Below are 17,901 nucleotides of genomic sequence, written 5' to 3' on the forward strand. Positions count from 1 at the left end.
TGGTGTGGCACTGTGGATTAATGTACCAGGCTGTAAAGCTGTTTGAACTGCAAGGTCAACGGTTCAAGCTCACCAGCTGCTCCTTGGAAACCCTATACAGGATCGCTATGGGTCAGAATCAACTCGACGGCTCTTAACAACAACAACAGATAAGATCGTCAGCTTTACCTTCAACCAATCATACATTTTGTTTCATCTAAATGATTACACTCCCCTCCATGCAATAACAGTTCCCTATGGTTTTCTTTTGGCATCGCATTTTCACAAATCAACAAAGCAAAAATATTTGATGTACACATATTGTTGTTTTTGTTGTTAAGTGTTGTCAAGTCAGTTCTGACATAGAACAACCCTGTATAGGGTTTCCAAGGAGTGGCTGGTGAGCTTGAACCACCAACCGTGCAATTCAAATTGACTTTGCTGTCCAGCATATTAACCCACAGCACAACTCCTGATGTACACATACAAAACAGTATATATATATATATATCATTTAACTGCCCAAAGGGCAAGTCAGTCTCCTGCCCACAGGCACACAGTCTTTCTCAGTCCATGGGCCTACAGTCCACAGCTGCTTTCTCTATGCCATGACCTCTGCCACCGTCTCTGCTGTCACAGGTTTTCTAGGTAGGCTCTCACACTCCACTCATGCGCTTTTTTTGATGGCCCTGGAATCCTCTGTTCCTGAAATGAAAGATTAACTACTCCCCTCTTTTAGTTACACATCTTCTACAATTGAAATTGTGACCATTCCAATTAATACTGTTAACAATTAAAATTGAATCATAAAATTGTATCACATCATCCCCCGTCCCCTTTCACCAGATCGATCTGGCAAAGAGGAAAACTGTTCAAAGGGGATTCTATATTACCCTTCATTTTATAAAATTAAGCACACTCATGAAAGCTTGTAAGCTAGCCACTCCATGCCTTTCTGTTGTTGTTGTAAAGTGCTGTCGAGTCAGTTCCAACTCATAGCAACCCTGTATAGGGTTTCCAAAGAGCAGCAGATGGATTTGAACTGATGACCTTGTGGCTCAAACTGACCTTGTAGCCCAGCACATTATCCTGAAGCACCATACCAGGTCTCTATTCATGCCTTTAGAGAACCCATTTTTGATAGCCAATGTCTAAATTTCCTGTCCCCTAGGGTCCTGGTGTGGCACTGTGGGTTACTGCGCTGGACTGCAAAGTCAGTTTGAACCACAAAATTGGTGGTTCAAGCTCACCAGCTGCTCCTTGGAAACTCTACACAGGGTTGCTATGGGTCAGAACCAATTTGACAGCACTTAAGAACAACAACATCAGCCCAGTGCACTGAGAAAACAAATTTGATTCTTGATATGAAGTATCCTTCCATTTCAGTTGGAATTTTGAGCAACTACGTCCATAAACAAAGTTCCAGTTCATCAAATTGTAGCAATTTCCACTTGCTCACCAAATCAAGCATCTATAGCTTCATCTGGTCAAGTTCCGTTCAGCTAGCCATGTAAGCTAGGTCCATGGGTACTAGCTGCAAGTCTGGGAGTTCACGTACTCCTTTGAGCACTTCAGATCAGTGGGCTGCTTCACTCTCGGCTCTAGCCCCCAGTGGTTAGTCAGTGCCTATGGGTTCAGGAGTTTCCTAAACTTCAGGCCACCCAGCCCTTTCTCTTCTCTTTTTCATCTCAAGGTCAACAAGTGTCAATGGAACATGGCCAGATTCAACCCATGTCTTCATGGCTGTATTTCCCCCACTTCCTCTCACAAGTAGACCAGGGTAATCACCAGTGAACATACTAAACTGTTCACAGGGTTCCTTTGAGTTTCAGTCTCAGAAGGGAGTTTCAACTCCCCATAGAATAAACCTTAAGCAAACAGGTATAGAGTGGATCTTTAGTTTTGATTGGCTGCTTATTCTACAATGTGGTAGTTCTACAAGTTACTCAGTTATTGCCCTAACGATAGATATTATCTAGCTCCAGACTTCTGCCCCCGTAAGCAGTCCTGCATTATGTACATTTATGCATATTTCCACATATACGAATGCTTTAGTTGTAATTTTTATAAAAAGCAAACATCAAATTTTATCTAGCTAAATGGTCCAGTTGGGAACAGACAAGTGGAATTTCAAGTTCCTTATTAATATCTATGCTGCTCACATAGATATTATGTGACCACAAAGCAACCATCAGTGGCTTCAACAGGACAGAAGTACAAAGCATGTTCTCCAGCCTAATGGGCATGCAATGATAAAACGAGAAGTCAGACAAATTCACAAATATGAAAATGAAATTCTCCACCCTCAATGAATGTTGGAAAACAGACATGAAAGAAAACAAAACATGGAAAATTCAACACTGCAAAACAACCAATGGTATTAAAAAGAAAAATGGAAATGAATAATACTTTTGATTACTGCAAATGAGGACAGACAGAATTATGGGATGCAGCGTATGCAGTGCTTTAAGAAAAAGACAGTGTTTAACGTGGTGCTGTATTTCTAGTGTGGTACTGTAGGATAAGCACTGGACCGCAAGGTTGGTTTGAACCACAAAGTTGGCATTCAAACTCACCAACTGCTCCTTGGAAACCCTATACAGGGTTGTTAGGATTCAGAGCCGACTCAATGGTGCTTAACCATCAACCACCATATGAAGTCAACCACAGAAAACCACAGCTGTTGTTGTGAAGTGCCATTGAGTCGGTTCTGACTCCTAGTGATCCTGTATTGGGTTTCTGAGACGACGTTGGTGGGATTGAACTGTCGACCATACAATTAGCAGTCCAGTGCTTATCTTACAGCACCGCACCAAGACCTCAAAGACCACAGTCTGATTCCATTTATAGGACTGTCCAAACCAGGCAATTTATAGATGAAAGGTTGCTTTAGGCTGGAAAGGAAATGGGTAGGGAGGGATGAATGGATTGATAGGTAAAGGGTTGTTGTGTGCTCTCCAACCAATTCTGACTCAGAGCCACTCTGTAGGGTTTCCTGGGCTGTAACCTTTGAGGACCTCTGGTAGCGTAGTGGTTACAAATTGGGATGCAAACTGCAAGGTCAGCAGTTTGAAACTACCAGCTGCTCTGCGTGAGAAAGATGAGGCTTTCTGCTCCCATAAAGATTTACAGCCTCGGAAACCCTGTTTAGGGTCGCTATGGGTCGGAACCGACTTGATGGCACTTAACAACAACAACAACCTGTGAGGAAGCAGCTCAGCTTCAACATGCAGACTTGGTGCCACTGAGTGAATACTCGGGCACTGACGTTGTGTGCCACCAAGGTCCCGTGATGTCTCCCTTGTTGTTATTGTTTGTTAAATGCCGTCAAGTTGATTCCGACCCATAGCAACCCTGTATAGGGTTTTCAAGGAGCAGCTGGTGAGCTTGAACCACTGACCTCACAGTTCAAATGGCTCTGCAGTCTGGCGCATTAACCCACAATGCCACACCAGGACTTCCTTAGATGTCACCCTTAGATAGACTTTATTACATAACTTAATGCAAGCTGAACAAAGAAATTCCTGTTTGACCCACTTTCTAACTTCCTACATAAGAAACATAATATGGACTTGTTTGAAAGCAGGAATCCCTGGGCTGTGCAGGTCACTTGCTCAGCTACTGACCAAAAGAATGTAGGTTTAAGTTCACCCAAAGGGGCAGCAGGAGACTGGTGGCCTACTTCTGAAAACTGCAGTCACTTAAAACTCTTTGCAGCATTCTACTTTAACACACATAGGGTTGCATGAGTCTGAATGAACTGGAGCAGCAACTGGTTAATTGGAGGGCATTATTTTCTGTTACAGTGTCCATTCAAATGCCTAGAACCAATTTCAAGACCAACAACACGTGAATTCTACACACAGTGGAAACAAATCCATTGAGAAATGTCATAGCAAACCTTATTTTGCAAACACATGAAAAAGGTGCAAATATGTTTATAAGTTATCATTGATCATGCACTTACCACAAGGAGTTGTGGTGGCACTGTATGGTAAAGCACTTAACTTCAAGGTCGGGTTGAACCTAAAGGTTCCCACTCACTAGCCGCTTCTCACAAACCCTATAAGATCGCTATGAGATGGAACTGACTTGACGGCACTTACCAACAAGAATGATATCTGAATAAATAAGAAACAATTTCTATTTATAAGTTACATGATCATTTTGTTTTGGAGACATCATCTTCAGAAAGATTTTTCGTTCCATGCAAACCTAAATGTACTAGAACATACATTTACAGAAAATCTTGCTAATTCTCTACAACCAAATTGTGGCAGATATTTCTGCAGTCAGAGGTACATCAAGTTACCTGGTGAAACTTTTCAAAAATATTGTAATATGAAAAACTGGCTTTTAAAAGAGTGATTTTGGTATGGTCACATGAGAGAGCAACACTAGGGAGTTTTATAAGACAAAATGTTGTTGTTGTTAAGTGCCGTCGAATCAGTTCCAACTCATAGCATCCCTGTATAGGGTTCCTGAGGAGCACTTGGTGAGTTTGAACCATGGACCTTGCTGTTCAAATTGATGTTGTATTCCCAGTGCATTAGCCCACAGCACCACACCAGGACTCTATAAGACAAAATAACATATAAATAGTCAATAAAAGGACATGAACTTGGAAAATGCTTTATAATGGTGACTTATTAGAAATGAGTTGGGTACTTTGTATTTCTGTAATTTTTCATTTAAATGAGATGATATATCATTTGTGACTGGCATGCTATACTAATAATCTAGCATTTATGAATACACTGCTTTTAACTTTTCAGCTACTAATAGATTTTGATTGCAACTCTGTTCATCTAAACCCAAAATTGAAGTGGTGTAAGTGTTGGAAGCTTGAGGACTAAGGTGCGCCTGACCCAAGGCATGGTGTTTTCAGTAACCTCATATGCATGCAAAAGCTGGACAGTGAATAAGGAAGACCATAGAAGAATTGATGCTTTTGAGTTATGGTGTTGGAGGAGAATATTGAAAGTACCATGGCTGCCAAAAGAACCAATGGATCCACTATGGAAGAAGTGCATCTAGAGTGCTCCTTGGAGACCAAGATGGCCAAACTTCGTCTCTCATACTATGGACATATTGTCAGGCGGGAGCAGTCGCTGGAGAAGGATATCATGTTTGGTAAGGTGGTGGGTTAGAGAAAAATAGGAAGACCCCCCAGCAAGATGGATTGGCCAAGTGGCAGCATCAAGTATGGCAACAACAGTGAGGTTGGCCCAGGATTGGGCAGTGTTTCATTCTGTTGTCCATAAGGTCACTATGGATCAGTACTGACTCGATGGCACCTAACAACAACAAAGTGTTGGAAGAGAATATTGAAAGTGCCATGGATTGCCAAAAGAATAAACAGATCTGTGTTGGAAGAAGCATAGCCAGAGTGCTCGTTGGAGGACAGGATGGCCAAACTTTGTCTCTCATGCTTCGGACAAATTGTCAGGACTGACCAGTCGCTGAAGACGGATATCATGTTTGGTAAGGTGGAGGGTCAGAGAAAAAGAGGAAGACCCCCAGCAAGATGAATTGGCAATATGGCAGCGTCAATGGGTTCAAGCGTGGCAACAACTGTGAGGTTGGCCCAGGACCAGACAGTGTTTCGTTCTGTTGTACACAAGGTCGCTATGAGTCGGTACTGACTCAATGGCACCGAAGAACAACAATAGCAAGTGATAAAGTATTATTTTGACTCCAAAGTTTAATTTTTAAATGATCAGAATAACTCATTTTTAAGGGTGTTTAACTAACCTATAGTCTATTATTCATTGATATACTGTTTTGATTATCTTAGCTGTACTATATTTTTTCCATTATTTCTGTTTTTTATTTGGTTTTTGTCTGGAGTGGGCAAAAAAAAAACAGCAAGAAAGCCAGCATGACTGGAGAGACAAAGAGAAGGATGGAGTGGGAAATTAGGGCAGAAATATGAGGAACCAAGTAGATAACTCCAAGGACTGGAGCTTAAACTCTGGGTAGATTGGGAAGCCACTGAAGGATTTTGAGCAGAGCAGTGAAGCTATCTGAATTACTTTTTGAGAGGATTTGCTTGGGTTCTATGTTGGCAGTATAAACCAGGTATAGGAACAAGGAGTAGGACAGCTATGAAAATAACTGTATGGTAAGACGACGAGGACTTTTGTGCAGGGTGGTGACAGCTCAGGTCGAAAGAAGCCATTAGATTTATTACATGCTTCGAAGAGCAAGCTGAATTTATTCGCTTTTAGGTTGCATATGGCATATAGGTGAAAGAATGGAGCTAAAAATTAATCCAATATTTTTGGCCAAATCAAAGAACAGAATTGAGTCACCATTTAATGGGCTGGTGAAGAGTGATGGAGAACCAGGTTTGAGGATGAAGTTCTGAGTTTGGCTTTCCAATATGTTAAGCTTGAGATGCCTTCAAAGGTGATTTCCATGGGTTGGTTGTACATAGGGTCTCCATGACTCGAAACCGACTCAAAGACACCGAACAACAGTTACACAGGTGACAGGTAAGATGAGGGCATGTGAGCCCATAGTTCAGCAGAGAACGACATATCAGAGCTAGATGTTACGTGATTGTAAGCATTGTGTTACAATTTTGTTGTTGTTGTTTCTGTTAAGTGCCATCGAGTCAGTTTCCACTCATAGCAACCAAAAATAGGCTTTCAAAGGAGCAACTGGTAGGTTTGAACTGCCGACCTTGTAGTTTGCAGTCCAGTGTTGATCCGACAGCACCACAGCAGAAGTCCATGGTAGAATTAACTCCATGGAAACACATTAATTCCCCAAGAAGGTGAGAAGAGGTATAAGGGCTGACTTTTGCATCTTCCAACATTTATCTTGTATCTTCCAACTTTTTAAAGTCAATATTTGCAAAGGGAAGGTGACTAGACACCTTTTTAAAATTTCCCAGAGGGTATCCTTTATTAGGAGTTCTGGTGTGGCGCTGCGGGTTAATGTGCTGGACTGAAGGTCAGTTTGAACTGCAAGATCGGCAGATCAAGCTCACCAGCTGCTCCTTAGAAACCCTATACAGGGTCACTATGAATTGCAACCAAGTCCACAACACTTAGCAACAACAACACACCATTTATTAGTCTTTAAATTTTTATGGTTTCTCTATGTCCCTTAATTATGACTGCAATATAGTCAATTTATTTCTCTCCTAATTTTTTATTTCTGTACTAATAATTTATTTCTGAAAATAGTGATTATTATTTTAAAATACTGTATTTCATATCTTAAATGGTACCTTTTTCTTTTCTTTTTTTTGTATCAGACATTGTAATTCTTAATCTTGACCATTATTATTAACTCCAAACTACTGGCTCTTTTGTATGTCCAGAGAACCTTGATTTGCCTCTCACATTGAGAAAAGAAAATGCAAGTAATTAAATGAAAAGGTAGTGGGTTTGAGTCTCCTCTGCTATTGAGGTTCCTGCCTCATCTTCCCTTGAGAGGTAAGGCTGATGGAATCTTTTGTTGGAAAGGAAGCGTTTGATGACTGATTTCATCCCCTCTGGATTAGAGACCAAGATTTTAGAAGTTAGATTAAATTTTCGTGAACCAAACTACAGTTTTTTTCATTTTACCCTGGCAACTCATTATTTTCTTCAGCCAAGTGACTTTCTAGCCCTGGTGTGGTGCTATAGGATAAGCATTGGACTGCTAATCAGTGCAATTGTTGATAAATGCCATTGAATTGGTTCCTACCCACAGTGACCCTCTATAGCATTTCCAAGGAGTGACTGGTGAACTGGAACCACCAACCTTGTGGCTCAAAACAACTTTCCAGTCTAGCTCATTAGCCCACAGTGCCACACCAGGACTCAAATTTGGTGGTTCAAACCTACCAACTGCTCTTGGAAATCCTATACAAGGTCCATAATAAGTTGGAACTGACTTGATGACACACACAGTAAGTGACTTTATGTTATTTTATTTTTGCTAGGGATTAATCCCAAGCTATTTTGCATAAGAATGGGAGGAACTTATATAAGCAGACTTCCTGCTATTATCTCCTGTTATTACTTGGATCATTAGTGGTACCCGTTCTAAGGTTCCAACTCTGCACATACAGCCTCACTTTAGTTTGCTTACGAATCAGCTCCCACCCCCACGGCTGTCCAGTTCTAGAGTAATTGGGTGATAGCGTCTCCAGCTGTGTTTCTGTTGTTAGCAGCTTCTATCTATGAATCACTTTTCAGTAAATGATTTCAATGTGCAATTGTCAGACTTCCCTAGGTTAACAGAACCAGTGATATAGATGGAGGGCAGGGGCAGTAACAATACCTAATGAATATTCAGGGTTATTATTAGCATTAACGAAGGCAGCACATATCAAGTTCAGTTATTGGAAATTGTTATTGTTTTGTGCTGTCGAGTCAGTTCAGACTCATAGTAACTCTGTATTGGGTTTCTGAGACTGTAAATCTTATAGGAGCCGAAAGGTTTCTCTTGTTCCCTGAGAGTGGCTGATGGATTCCAACTGCTGACCTTGCTGTTAGCAGCTCAACTATGCTACCAGGGTGCCTTACAACATTATTAGTGATGGTATTACTTAATTAAAAAAGAAATGGCATGCTACTAGCTTTTAACAAAACTTAAAACAGGGTTGTATACAACTTATATAAAATGCTGGGACTATTTACCTAAATATTCTAGTGAAAAACATACTAATAAAGGAAATCATCATGTACATTTCAAATATTTATCAGTTTTAGTTGTTATACTATACAAGTATTTCTGGTTTTTATAAAAATTCATTGTACAGAATTTCAATAACTTTTCTCATTTTCCTATGTGTTTATGTGCTTCCATTTCCAAATTTGTCTCTGTTTCAATCAATATATTATTTCTATTTTACAGCTAACAGAAACAAATAAGATACTGAAGTGCTAAAGTTCAGGATGAAAAGGTCAGCACTCATTAGATTATTGTAAGAAACCAATTGGTAAATTGTTCAGGAAGTTAAGGAGATAACTAGAAGTTACTCATTTTTTTTCAATCACTGAATTCATTTTGTAATACGTCAAGATTTTTCACTTACAAGTATAAAAACAGATGGCTCAGCAACAAGAAAAAGAGTATCAACAAGACAACTTTCCAGAATCCATACAGAGAAAGAATGACCCCTAAAACAAAAAGGGGAAAACAAAGAAACATAAAAAGGCTAATGTGTACAATCCTGGAACAGTCTTTGTGGCAACACGTGATGATAGCTTGAACTTATTTCTTTTTTTTCAGGTTAACATTTTTCATGGTCAACAAGAGAATGAAGTGGAAGGACTATCAGGAGATGTAAAGGAGGGATCAAAATGTCAGAGCAGCCAGGAGAGAGAAATCTGTGAGCTGAGAGCAGAGGTGAGGTATCCAGTAAAACACACCAGAGGATTTAAGTAGCATAACTGTTTTCCTTTGATTCACTTATGGAAAATGTGGCTGAACATCAAATCAAATAATATCAACAGTTTGCATGTGATGAAAAGTGCTATGGAATGATATTAACTCATAAATATATTTGACATATGAATATTATAAAAATATACTATTTAATAAGAGACCATTGCGTGGCCAATAGAAGTCTTCCTGGGAATAAACCACTCACTCAATGTTCAGTGAGCTACCTGACCTGATGTGCCAAGTTAGTGTAGGAATCAATGATGTTCAGGATGAATGACATGCAGTTTCCAATGGACTTCACACTTCTATTGTGCTTTGTTGTTAGGTGCCATGGAGTCAATTCTAACTCGTAGTGACCCTATGCACAACAGTACAGAACAGTGTCCGGTCCTGAGCCATCCTCATGAGTATTATATTTGAGTTCATGTGGTTGTCACTGCGTCAACCCCTCTCCTTGTGAGTGTCGCTCTTTTCCATGCATCCTCCACATTTCCTAGCATGATGTCCTTCTCCATGGTCTCTCCTGACATGTTCAAAGTATGAGACATGAAGTCTCTCCTCTTTCAAAGGAGAGAAAGTACAAACACATCTGTACCTCCACCACACATTTGTTTGTTCTCTGGCAGTTTATGCTACTTTTACTAGTCTTCTCCAAGACCATAATTCAAATAGATTCTTTATCAATATCCCTTATTTATTGTCCAACTTCCACATGCATATGATGTTATTGAAAATGCCCTTGCTTATGTCAGGCACACCATAGCTCTCAAACTGACATCTTTTCTCTTAAACATTTTAAAGAGATCATTTGAAGTAGATGCGTCTCATGCAATACATTATTCGATTTCTTGACTGTTGCTTCCATGAGTGTTGATGGTGGATCCAAGCAATATGAAGTCTTTAACAACAGCCTCAATCTTTTCTCTGTTTATCATGATGTTAATTACTGGTCCAGTTGTGAGGATTTTTGGTTTCTTTACATTGAGGGCCAATGCATATTAATGTTTATAATCTTTGACCTTCATCAATAAGTAATTCAAGTCCCCTTCACTTTCAGCAAACAAGAATGTGTCGTCTACATATCGCAGGTTGTTAATAAGTCTTCCTTCAATCCTGATTGAATTCCAATTCTTCTTTATATAATCTATTTCCTCAGATTATTTGCCTGACTCAGATTGGATAAATATGGAGAAAGAACACAACTCTGGCACACACCTTTCACGATTTTAACCTATTCTGTAACCCATTGCTCTGTTGGAAGGGCTGCCTCTTGGCCAATGTGCAGGCTCCTTATGAGCACAATTAAGTGTTCTGGCACACTTCTCCTTTGCCATGTTATCCATAGTTTGTTATGATCCACACAGTTGATAATTCCTCTTAGAAAACAAAAGCCATTAGTAACAGTGAAGGCATAGGCTATTGTTAATACAGCTATTAACTAAAACTTTTGTTACAGTTAATTCATGTCTTAGGTACGTACTAAATAAAATGCTGGAAAGATCTATTTTTTGTTCCTACTACCATGAACAATAAATGGATTTCTGTTTATTGTACCTTGAGTGTTTTTCCTGTTTGGATGACAAAGGAAAAATTATATTTCTTAGAGGTAGGAGAGTGTATTGAATTATTTGCACTTCTTAGAAAATGTTATTACTTGCTTTAAAATGGCATTGTTTATTTTGTAACAGGCAATTCTGGAAAAATGTATTGGATACAAAAGTGTAGGGACATACAGTAAATGGAATGAAGCTAATAACAATAAAGGCAGGGGGGTAGGGAGGTGATTTGTATCCATTGTTTCTCCTTATAAAACTCTTCAAAGACTGAACTCACATCAGAATATGAGAGGACTCCAGAAAGTTCATGGAAAAATTCCATTATCTTTTACTTCTATTTTTCCATGAAGTTTTTGAAGCCTCTTGTTTATTTAATAACAAACAGACTTATCAGAGGAAGATAAAAATTATATGTGCAAGTTTTAAGTTACTGTATCAGGAAACTGAGGCAAAAAGTGTTTGAGAACTTACCGCATCTCTGACAACTTTTTGCTACTTGCATTCGAGTCAGTTCTGACTCACAGTGAGTCTGCTTAGGGTTTTGAGGATGTAAGTTTTTGTGGGAACAGAAAGCTTCATCTTTCTGCCGCTGAGCTGGTGGGCTCAGTGGGCTCCACTCACTGACCCTGTGGTTAACAGTCTAGTGCTTATCTTATAGAGGCACCTGGCACCCCAAATGCCACAAAGTTAGTACACAGTAAAGCTGGAATTTGAAACCAGGTTGTGGATGTTCCCCAAATCTGTGCTTTAACAACTTTGTTGTGTTTTCATGTACTGAATGAATTTTAATGTCTCTTTTAACTTATTCGGGGAAAGTTTGCTGTGGACTGCAAACCACAAGATCACAGGGGAGAGCCCGCCATTCATTCCACGGAAGAGATATAAGGCTTTCTGCTTCCCCACAGATTTACAGACTTGGAAAACCTTTGCTGGTTCACTATGAGTCAGAACTGACTCTGTGACACATGCTATGTGCCGTGGAGTTGGTTCTGACTCACAGCGACCCGGTACAGGGTTTCCGAGGCTGTAAATCTTTATGGGAGCAGAAAGCCTCATCTTTCTCTGGTGGAACAGCTGGTAGTTTCGAACTGCTGATCGTGAGATTAGCAGCCCGATTCGTAACCATTACGCTACCAGAGCTCCTTCCGTGACACTTAACAACAACAAAAAACTCTATGAACTATAATTTATTTAATGTATCAAATCCCATCAACTTTACTGTTGTCAGATAATTAGTCAATTTTTAGTCCTTCATGATTATTGATCACTTCATACAGGAATTTTCTATTTATTTTTGGTATGTAACTCTTTTTAAATGACATCTTCTGGATAAAATTTTGAAAAAAAAGTCTTTCTAAGGTTATGGATATGTTCAGGATATTTGAGATGTATTTCTAGAATAATTTCAAAACATGTAATTCCCGTTTGTATACCATGGATTACGGTACCTTTTAAACACCCAGTGACTCCATTATTAATAAAGGGAAATAAAATGGAGAGAGAAAAAGTCAACAAACTAATCTGTTGTGATAAGGACAAATCCCAAGTACATTCTGTATTTAATGTTTAATATTTATTTGCCAGATTTGCATTGATACAATTTATCAATGAGCTCCCAGCATATTTTGTAAAGAATATACTTAGTTAGGAGGCCTGGTGTGACACTGTAGGGTAAATACTGGGATGCTAACTTCAAGGTCAGTAGTTCAAAGCCACCCACCTTTCCCTGGAAACCCTATACAGGGTCATTATGAGTTGGAACCGACTCGACAGCACTTAAAAACAACAACAACAAATACTTAGTAAAGCCAAAAACTTATGGGTTTTCCCATGTTTTGTTTAGGATTTTGACTTTAATTGTGGTACTAAATTAGCTACTCATTGACTACTTTTTCTGCTTGCTGCTTCATCAGAAAACATGAATAAGAGTACTTCTTTAACAAGAGAGGGTATATGGATATACCTCACAAGTACATAAATAAGAGTTTGAAAGCGGATTTTTGTACATAGGTAACCACAGGGAGCTAGCAAAACAACTGTTGTTGCATGGAGGGTATTTCTACAACATTGAGATGAAACCAAATATAAGGTTTGTTGAATCCAAAAGTGCTGATATTGTCTCTAACCCTTCACTCAATTCACAATTAAAAATAAAAGGTACATGTTCTATTATTTTGGGGGAAGAGTAAGTGAAATAATAAAGGGAAATCACTCAGAATGGTTCTTATACCATTAGATACAACTTGCTAAAAATATTACAAATTACAGCTAATTAAACAATGTTTGTGCTTAGCTGGGGTCTAAAGATGGCATGCCTTCATTTTAAGAGAAATATAATGATTCTATCAATCATATGCAGGCACTGAGTTTTCATCATAGAATCACCTATTTACTTTGGAAACAAATTATTTTTATTTATTCATCCTTTTAATGGAAACATTGGCATCAGCCATGAACTATAAATAAGGAATTGTTTGCTTCATGAACACCAAAGCTAGGTCAGTGTACACACAAGGAACCAGGAACATTTTTCATATGAAATAGAAATTTAAGATATACCACTCATATTTATTTACTTACTTACTTACAACAGGTATCGTGAACTGAATGTTTTTGTTGTTAGATACTGTTGCGTCAGTTCTGACTCATAGTGACTCTGTGCACAACAGAAGGAAACACGGCTTGGTCCTGCAGCTGTCTCACAATTGTTATGCTTGAGGCCCTTACTGTTGTCATTGTGCTAATGCATATTATAATGAAATGGTCTTCCTACTTTTCTCTAACCCTCCACTTTACCAAGCATGATATCTGTCTGCAGGGACTGGTCCCTCCTGATAAAATATCCAAAGTATTAGAGACAAAATCTTGCCATCCTGACTTCTAAGGAGCATTCTGGCTGTACTTCTTCCAACACAATGTTCATTGACAACTTAATACTAATGGAAAATGTGATCATGTACATAGAATTACACTTAAGGAAGAAAATGTGTGGTTGAAATTTTTGAATGGCAACCTAAATTAGTTTATGAGACTGAGAAAATTTATTTTCTATTTATTTTTAAAATAGAACTGGATCCCTTTTCACATTTAGTGCTTGTTTTTCAAATATACGTAGTGAATGAATTCCTTTTTTTCCCACTGTATAAGGATTCCTGTTATAGAAGGATTCCAAGTAACTGATAAACATTGAAGGGGAAGTCATTTCTGTCATTTATCACCGGTCACTTGCTCTGGTGGTGATGGTGGTGGTGTTATGTGCCATGAAGTCGGTTCCAACTCATAGTGACCCTGTACAGGGTTTCCAAGGCTGTAAGTCTTTACAGGAACAGAAAGCCTCATCTTTCTCCCACAGAACAGCTGGTAGTTTTGAACTGCTGACCTTAAGGTTCACAGCCTGATTCGTAACCACTACACTACCAGAGCTCCCTGTCACTTGCTATAGATTAGAAATAAGAGTTTCATGAACTCTTATATTTACTGATACAGCTGTTGCTTCCTTTTATCTATGTGGCTATTCCCTCATTTTCACATGAACATCTGCAAAATGGCTCTAAACTTGTTTTAAAATTATTGTGGCAAAAACATATATAAAATAAGACATTGCCAGAAGCTAGTAATTTTCGTGATCTTCAGCGACTCCTGTTGCTTTATCCCATTTTGCTATCCACTGGGTTTTTCTAGCCTCTGGCTTCCTTGCAATTTTGTATATCTGTTCTGTGTTTCCTCTTCTTTGTGGAGTGGGACCAAACACTCAGAGTTTCCCTCAGATTTCCGCTCAGATGGGTCCTATTCACTAATCCAAATTTGTGGAAACCCTGTCCTCTCTGATCCCTCCTTTCGTTGATACTGCAACTAGCTCTGAGCTGGTGAGAGAAGGAAAGAGGACCCTAATTCTTCAGTCCTTTTTGCCCTTCTGGATGTGGCTGGCTGAGCAGTGAGAAGGAGCATAGGGTTGAAAACCGGTGAATTGGGAATGTCAAAGGCTATTTGCTTGGTAGATGAGAGCCACTTAGCAATTTCCTTACAAGTGATTTGAATTCTACTCCTAAACATTTGTTGAAAACTAGATTCAAATAGTCCTCAAGTCTGTACTCTGACCTTTATCAAATCTTTTGGGAGACTCTTGCCTCTGCCATAAATGCATCAGAATTCATCAGTAAAAAAGGTCAGGCAAGTAGAAGATTCTTATGTAATCGATCCATAGGCATTGACATTTGTTTTTGAGTTTGGACAAATGTTCGTGTTGGACTTGGGCTCACTGACATATTTGAGTAATTGATCCTTTTAACTGACTCACCCTTGAAAATATCTTTCCTTTTCTAGCAGAGAAAACTTACATGATATGTGTAATCCTACTCTGGAGCACACCTTCAACATTGCTATCAAAACTCAAAACAAAACAATGTTGGGTTTGGTTTTTTTGTGTGTGTGTCAAGTATCTTAAACCTTTAATGCTATCATGTGAATAAAAGGATTGAAACACATCCAAATTTTGTACATACGTAGTATTTATTGGAAAAGCATGTTTTCAGACACCTTTGCATGCTGAGATTGCCCAGTACTTTTATTTCTCCAAGACTGGAATCAAGCATGGCTGCAAAGAGCTGGTTTATCTTGCTGGCAAGACTTGGGTGTTTAGAAGAAGCCACTTGGCACCGATTAGAGTCTAACTAACAGAACGACCGAATCAGACAAAGTAGAAATAGCCCATTGAGTCCACAGCTGGAATTGTTACAGAAACAGGCGCTGCATCTTTTTCTTAAAGAGAACCGGTGGGTTAGAACCCCCAACTTTTCAGTTAGCTGCCCAACACTTAATCACTGCACTACCAAGTTTCCTTCTAATCTGCATATTGTAGTTTTAAGTGCCATTGAGTCAGTTCTGTACAGAATTTCTGAAGAGAACCTGGTGGGTTTGAACCACTGACCTTTCCATTTGCCGTCCTGTACTTGTTTTTGTGTGCTATAGCAAGTCTGGGTATCAGGCCCGGTCATCTCCCTGCAGTGTTATTACTCCCAAGTCCTCTCAATGAACAGAGCTAGAAAGCTGCATCCACAGTCCTATTTGTAACTTAAATTTAGAATGAAATATTTACTGTTTAACTTTTTGTTGTTAAGGTATAATCCACATGTAATTTGATGCATGAATATCTATTGGTACTGGCTGGTTGTTGTTTGTTGTTAAGTGCCATCGAGTCGATTCCAACCCTTAGCGACCCTGTACAGGGTTTCCAAGGAGCAGCTGGTGAGCTTGAACCACCAACCTTGCAATTCAAACGGCTTTGCAATCTGGCGCATTAACCCACAGCACCATACCAGGACTCCACTGGTACTGGCTGGTAGGTCTTGGGAAATGCAAGCACCTGTCTAATACACATCAAGATCCAGAATATTTCCATCACTCTGGCCAATTTCCCAAGTTTTCTCATATCCTTGCCCACAGATTAATTCTTCCTATTCTAGAATTTAAGATGAGGGGGCATCAAAAAGTTTGTGGAAAAATGCCATCATCTTTTTTTTTTTTTTAAGTTTTTATTGTGAACTGAGTGATACTTTACATGGGAGAACATAAACTTTACACCATTTCATTACAATGAGTACAATCTCCTCTGTGCAGCATTGTTCAACAGTATTTGCTTCCATTCCCTGTTTTTTTTTTAAAGGGGTGATGTACACAGAAATACTCAATATATAATAATTTAAACAGCCAAAGGGCATATTCTACAAGTCTGCCTCCTGGCCACCAGCACACAGTCCCTCTCTTTCCTTAAGTCCAGAGTCCTCAGCTGCTCCCTCGCTCCATGTCTTCATCTCTGCCTCCATCTCTGTTGTCACTACTTCTATGGATGATTTCCCACACTCTGCTTGTACTGTTCTCTCTTGATGGTCCTAGGATCCTCTGTTTCTGGACTGTAAGATTAACTACTCCCCTGTTTTTGTTACAAAACTTCTCCCTTTAGAATTATGACAGTTGCAATTGGTCATGATAACAATGTCTCACTATTGAATCATAAGAAGCTTATCCCCATCTCTTTTCACCAGACTCATCTAGACGAGACAAAAATTATACAGTGGGGACCCTATCATCCTCGCCACACTCTTATACTAAATTTCCTCTTGAAAACTTGTAAGCCAGTCACTTCATGCCTTTATTGCTCCCTCATTTTAGGTAGCCAATGCCTAAATTGCCCATCTGAAGAACAGATTTAATATATTGAACACTAAAGACTGAAGGCCAGAAGAATTGTGGGATGACATCAAGAACATCATACAGGAAGAAAGCAAAGTCATTAAGAAGACAAGAAAGAAGGAAAATATCAAAATGGAAGTCAGAAGAGACACTGAAACTTACTCTCCAGTGTAGAGATTCTAAAGCAAATGGAAGAAATGAGGAGGTACAAGAGCTGAACAGAAAATTTTAAAGGTCAGCTTGAGAAGACAAAGTCAAATATTACAACAATATGTGCAAAGATCTGGAGTCAGAAAACTAAAAAGGAAGAACACGCTCAGCATTTCTCAAGCTGGGGGAACTGAAGAAAAATTCAAGTCTTGACTTCCATTATTGAAAGACTTACTGGGAAAATTATTGAATGGTGCAGAAAGCATCAAAAGAAGATGGAAGGAATACACAGAGCCACTCACTGTACCAAAAGGAAATGGTTGATGTTCAACCATATCAAGAGGTAGCATATGATCAAGAGCCAATGATACTGAAGGAAGAAGTCCAAGGTGCACTGAAGGAATTGGCAAAGAACAAGGCACCAGGAATTGATGGAATAAAATTTGAAATCTTTCAAGAACGTGAGGCGGCAATGGACACTCACTCATCTATGCCAAGAAATTTAGAAGATGACTATCTGGCTGGCTGATTGGAAGAGATTGTATTTGTTCCCCTTCCAAAGAGAGGTGACCCAACAGAATGCAGAAATCATCTGGCAATATCTTTGATATCCCATGCGAGTAAAGTTTTACTAAAG

At 39.2% G+C, this 17,901-nt stretch overlaps 1 protein-coding gene across 1 annotated transcript in view; it reads left to right on the forward strand.

The window, feature by feature from the left end:
* CCDC102B (coiled-coil domain containing 102B) overlaps positions 1-17,901 on the forward strand; it is a 64,705-nt gene that overhangs the window by 36,037 nt on the left and 10,767 nt on the right. The window contains exon 4 of the mRNA XM_006837586.1: positions 9,214-9,330. Within this exon, the coding sequence (XP_006837649.1) occupies positions 9,214-9,330 (117 nt within the window). The remainder of the gene's footprint in view (positions 1-9,213; positions 9,331-17,901) is intronic.

Source organism: Chrysochloris asiatica, unplaced genomic scaffold (genome assembly GCF_000296735.1).
Source record: "Chrysochloris asiatica unplaced genomic scaffold, ChrAsi1.0 scaffold00021, whole genome shotgun sequence".
Classification (NCBI taxonomy): domain Eukaryota; kingdom Metazoa; phylum Chordata; class Mammalia; order Afrosoricida; family Chrysochloridae; genus Chrysochloris; species Chrysochloris asiatica.